At 38.5% G+C, this 6192-nt stretch overlaps 1 protein-coding gene across 1 annotated transcript; it reads right to left on the reverse strand.

Annotated features, from left to right (window-relative positions):
* Positions 1–2834: 2834 nt before the first annotated feature.
* On the reverse strand, positions 2835–5038 carry LOC132458751 (uncharacterized). Its single transcript, XM_060053041.1, has 7 exons — positions 4639–5038; positions 4385–4552; positions 4163–4261; positions 4007–4063; positions 3834–3926; positions 3345–3452; positions 2835–3261 (listed from the first exon to the last, which is right to left on the reverse strand). The coding sequence occupies exons 2-7, from the start codon at positions 4544–4546 to the stop codon at positions 3238–3240; spliced, it is 543 nt and encodes a 180-aa protein (XP_059909024.1). The 5' UTR covers positions 4547–4552; positions 4639–5038; the 3' UTR covers positions 2835–3237.
* Between the last annotated feature and the right edge of the window lie 1154 nt (positions 5039–6192).

The following is a 6192-nucleotide window of genomic DNA, read 5'->3' on the forward strand; positions in this document are numbered from 1 at the left end:
CGACCGAGGCATCGACGCGGACGTTCATTCACATAGCCAAAAACAAGAGAATAGATGGCTAGATAAAATAAACATCAAGACATACAATTCTAAAAAGAACAGATGAAGCAGCTACCCTTTTTTCCTTCGCGGTTTGCCTACAGAGCAGCGCACCTGCATTTAATATATCCGTGTATGGTCACAATTTCTCAGTATCAAAGGTGAAAGTAGAAACGGGTGGCCAAAAGCTGTCATATTGTTAGTTATCACAGACAATTTTAAGTAGAAACGGGTGGCCAAAAGCTGTCATTTGTTAGTTATCACGGACAATTTTCAACAATGAATGATCTGTACGGAGCTCCATAAGGGACCAGTGTTGGGTATCGTTACTTTTGAAAGTAATCCGTTAGGTTACTTTGTTACTATCAATTAAAAGTAATCCGTTACGTTACTACGTTACCTATAAATAAAAGAAACGCGTTAGAGTACTCGTGCGTTACCAACAATTAAAATGCGTTTGGGGTGCGTGCGTGTCCGCCTAGTGCAACAACAACACACATCCTCCTTTAGATGCACCAACAGTGCTGACTGTTTATGAATCAATCATGAACCTATAGCATAATGACAGGAAAGACAGTCATCATATTGCACGTTTTATTTAACAGGCATTCATCCTTTGATCATTTGAACAGCTTCCATGAATAACATTACTCCGGTAACAGGCAGTTATTTTAACAGAATGTAGCTTACCGTATTGGCTGCGCACAAAATAACAGTGCGTCACACATAGCTTATCCACTTTACAAGTGCAGGCGCCTAACAAAGTGCTTAACAGGTAGGCACGCAACCTTTTAGAATTGGAAATTTAACTCAATTTAACCGTATGCGTTGCACAAAAGAACAGTGCATGGCACTAAAAAAACATTGAAGAACTGAAAATGTTCGTGTGACCCTATAGCCCTACATTCATAACAATCACGTAGGCTACCTTTAGCCTATTTATCACCAAAGTAATGGTTGAAACGTAGGAGAAGAAGGTGCTCAAAGCGACCACTATGTTCTTCTTGTCCTTTTCGCTCTGTAACTCAAAATAATGAGCGTACCTCCAGGAATCTAAGGCTATCTTCTCGTCCATCTTGCCGCGGTAACACACGTAGCTTACACACACAGGTGCGCGCGCACACACACACAGAGAGCGAGAGAGAGAGAGATGCAAGGAGCAGGGCAGCAGCATCTGACTAAAAGCAGAAAACCCGGGACTTTACTTTCCTTATCGAGGGAAAATCTTAAAGTAACGGAGTAACGAGTGGTTATTTTGGAAATTAACGAGTTACTGATTACTGAATTCGCAAAACTAACGCGTTAGGTTACTCGTTACTGAAAAAAACGAATAAGAGTACTCTAACGCGTTAGTTCTAACGCGTTACCCCCAACACTGTAAGGGACATTAGACAGAACCTTAGTTTGGAAGTCATGCTTAGTGACACGACAAATAGCCTACTTCCAATTGAAATACAACATTTTGAAAATAGGCCTACGTGTCCCTGATCACGTTTCAATAGATTAAATAACGTGACAGTGTCACGTATTTTCGTGAGACCAGGTTCGAGCGTGTGCATGGGTTGAATTGCGTGTGTCTCACGCCGAATGCATGAGACATGAGAGCCCTGTACTTACGTGACACAAACCAGCACCGCAAACGTTCTCTCCCGCTTGAGATGACATCTTTCTTTATCGGTTCATGGGTCTGATTCGCCGATTTCCCATGCTGATATCCCCGGAGATTCTCGGGCATCTTCGACAATTTGGCTATAGATTGTCTCATTACACGCTAAATAATATAATTATAGCCTAATTATATATATAGCCTATACATATATATAGGCAATAAATATAATTAGGCAATATATACATATACATATAGCATTTGTGGTTTTGGCATAAACATAACTAGGGTGCACTGTACTATCTGCGCACACCCTTTCTGAAGCCTCTCTCTCGCTCTCTCTCTGTCCCTCCCTCTCTCTCTTTCTCCCTCTCTCGTACCGTTTTGTGGAGCACGTTAATTGTCTTAGAACACTCCCATTCAGAATGCATTGGTTTACATTTCGTTCTGTGTAGCACGCAAAAAGTCGGACTATCGTGCTCTGGAACACGCTTCAATAGATTAACGTTCGTGCGCAGGAGCACGCAATCGCGTGATACCGGGTTGGTGTGTGTGTGTGTGTGTGCGTGTGTGTGTGTGTGTGTGTGTGTGTGTGTGTGTGTGTCTGGCGTGCGTGCGTGCGTGTGTGTGTCAGACAGATGGGAGCTACGGATGTAGTGAGCACATGTATCTCCATTCTGTATTTTACCGGTGCCTTTCAAACGATGGAAGGACGCATATTGTTGGTTTTCTGTAATTAAACCGAATTGTTTGTTTTCCCTGGTTATATAGGCTATATTTTTGGCATTTCTATATTCTTGCCATTTGAAATTGTATTCTTAATGCCTCAGACTATATACAGAGGGCTTTATATCAGTTGATACGACATCATGTGGTTCAGTACATTCTGATGCTTAAGGGTTTTTTATTTGTTTTTTAACTACGCATTGCAGATAGCTTATGCCAATTATCCAACCCCTATTACTTGAACATCGTCGTGCAACTTTTTTCTTAATAGTTTAAAACCGGATTTATTTGATGAAGAAATTAAATATGCCTAGACAATTCCCTGTCCCAGCGTCCACATGGTCTGAAAAATGAGTAGTGCAGTCTCTAACCGTCCAACCCCTCTGTGGAAGCAAAGGTTCCTAAAGCCCTAGTTAACCCATATCATTACACAATGTCAACAATAAAAAATGTCCAGGTCATATCTGACAAATTGTTATTTTATTCTGCAGTATTTTATGCATTTATTACATTTACATTAATAGTTAGGTACACTATCTCTATGGGAATAATAATAAAATAAAGAGCTATTGTTCAAAGTCAAAGCACAAGAAACATTTGCCCAAATAACCAGATATAAGCTTGAGATATGATATTTGATTTGAGATTTGTTGGGATGTTTCACAGATAGAGCTACATGGCGAGTACACCTTACGTTTTACCATCAATGTACATAGGCCTACATACATTTTACAAAAATACACACCGTTCATTGCAAGTAGCACAACTCAAACAACAAAAACAAACTTCAACGTACAGCTGGTTTTAGATCATTCCCAAATAGAAAGCGGTGTAGATTGACAGGTTTTGCCCAGTCTTCCACAAAGCTAAACCTGAAGCCGCACAACAGGCTGTGGAAAAAAGATTGTTAGAAATAATAACAACATCAGATATGAATGAAAAGTAATGTACCAGTAGAAATGTAGAAACATACCAGAGTGTTAAAATGTTGTCTACATACGCATTGACTGAACCAGTAGATTAAGAATAAGGTTATCCCCATTTCAACCCCCAGGAAGGCAACTGTAAGTCCATGCGTCACCTAAAGGAGGGAAATTAAATGTGATGAGCATTACTAATAATTTGAAATTGTAGATTTTATAATCACAGATTTGATTAAAAAGCTATGGAACAGGTATTGAATTAGCTTGTTAATATTGGCTGAATATAAACCTTTACAATAAAAAATAACAACCCTTTGACACATTTAGATTCAGATTATATATTAATTAATTATTCCTGTTACAATTTAGCCCTGCCCAAGATAAAGAAAATATAAAAGATGATGATAAGAAAACAAAACACAAATGAACTGAAAGGCAATACAAAATCAGCATTCAGTACATATTTAGGCTCCAAAAAGAATTATGATTGTGTGTTAATATATGCGAGTAAGCCATGGGTAAATTTAAGGGATTTATACCTGGTAGTTCCCTTGTAACACTATTATATGGAGCATGATTGCCGCAAGAGACCAGAGGAAGCTGATGATGTTACAAATAAATGATAGTTTTGCCTGTAGAAAGAAAACAAGAGCTGAATTGTAGTGCTTATCAATAGTATTAGAATTATACTTTTAAACTCAAGGGCCCTTACCACATGCATGTTTGGAGAACAGCCTGCAGCAAAGGTCAGCATTCCAGAGACCATGAACTATAGATGTGAAGAGAATTATCCAAATCAATGTGCATTTTAATGTCTCGGTCTTTTCATTAAAAAAGGTTTTTATTTGTTATAATTTATTTTCCTTACCAGAATATTAAAGTACGGCAAGATATCAGGCACGAAAAGGGAAACTCTATAGACTAGAGCAAGGCTCAGCACAAATAAACCAACAATAGCTTGGGCTACCTTAGAAGAAAATGAATTACAATTATTTACAAAAATATGAATCTCAAACCAGCACATTCATCTAACTTTTATAAACCTCACATAAACCTTATATTTATTTGAGCAAAAACCATAAATACACACCCCGACTCTCTTTGGTTTTCCCTTAGTAATGAACACCTTGTAGACATCTCTAAACACACAGTGGAATTGGTCTGGCATCAGCTCCCCCTCCTGGCCGTCCTTCAGAGCCCCCAATGGGATCGTTATGAGCATGCCCTCATCACATTTAAATGTATGCTTCATCTTTACCTGTGGGAAAAAATCCTATCTTTCAAAATTTACTTTACCAAATGATATGGCTTGGTGTGTGTCGGTGTGTTTTAATTGATACTCACCTCGTTTATTTTGATTAAGTTTAAAGGCTCCTGTCTGTTAGTTGTTTAATGACCACGCTGCGTTCTATATGCTCTCTATCTTCAAAGTTCCTCTATTAGATCAGATTGGGCTCTCTTTCTCTCTATCTCTTTCTCTCTCTCGGTCTTGCCCACAGACAGACACTCTATTTACGGGTAGCCTACTTCCCCCCTTTTCTTACTTCCCTTTGAGGTATACGTTTCTCAGTAGAGCACTTATTTTCTTATCTACCCAGTATCATTGCATACATTCACATCTCACATTCACTCACATTCACGTACACACAAAATGGGGATGCAAAACAAATGTATTAAAAAATATAATAAATATGCTCAATACGTGTCATTCAAAACAATACATTCAACTCTGTTGTTGTTTTATTGGCTTCTATGGGTTCAGGGAGGGGGGGGCAGCTATCAGCCCATCATACCCCCCCCCCCCCCCCCCCTTCAGCAGGAAGAAGACTTAGTGGTCAGAGAGAGCTAAGATAGTTTGAGTCAGATGCAAACAGCACAGAATTAATATTGAACTAAGAAGGCACGGTAAGGATTAGTGTGGCTTTCTGTTAAATTAAATGTGTAGTATTACTAGTTTTGCTGTTCGTCATGTTTTGCTTGAGAATCTGTATACATTGATTTACATACACCATTTTCTCAACAGCACTTTTCAATAATGTCCATATGTATGAGTAAATTCAGACTAGAATATATTGCAAACAGCTGTTTTCAGTCAATTACTATTATAGCACTCTGTTACAATGAAACAATAATAGGTATATGAAATTCAAAGACTGCAACAATGATAAAGAAATGATACAAATGCCATTATTGAATGGCTCAGCGAAAATACTTTCCTTAGTTAGACCGAATAAGTTTTGTTTTGAACTTGATTTCTGGATGTCACAGGGACTCCATGGCCTGTGCAGATAGTCCCATGGGGATCTGGAGAGTCCAGGAGACGGACACTGAGGACCAGGCTGGCCCTCTCATCAAATACTACCAACCCCTCAAGCCTCTGCGGGCTGAGAGAAGACCCCTACATGCTCTGCTGGGGACAGCTCCTGCTGTGCTGGGGGTAACGTGAAGTCAAAAGAGCCTGTTCAATTATTCAGACAAAGCTGCCATTTCAACAACATCCTGCCAGTTAAAGACTGATTCTAACATTATTTAATTGCTTTAAAGTATTACACAAATACTCACATGTTTGTGTTTTGATAACAATATATCATAAATCTGCAGTATTTACCTCAAACATCATTAAGCAGGTTCTATAAAGTAAGGCTGAGAACCATCAAAGAATACAATCTAGGTTGGAGAAGTAGAAAAAGTGCTGCTTAACAAAGTTTCAAACCAACTGGACAGTGCACTGCTGGCTTTTATCTTTGGTGTTGTTCATTCATTATCATGACATTAATACAAATGTAATCAGATTGGGGATTTGAATTGTTTACAAACATTGTTATAGATACCAGTTTTAATTTTAAGAATGAATGAATTATAATTTATGAAATGGTGACATTAAAAAGTTGCATTACG

This window comes from Gadus macrocephalus, chromosome 6, assembly GCF_031168955.1.
Source record: "Gadus macrocephalus chromosome 6, ASM3116895v1".
NCBI lineage: Eukaryota > Metazoa > Chordata > Actinopteri > Gadiformes > Gadidae > Gadus > Gadus macrocephalus.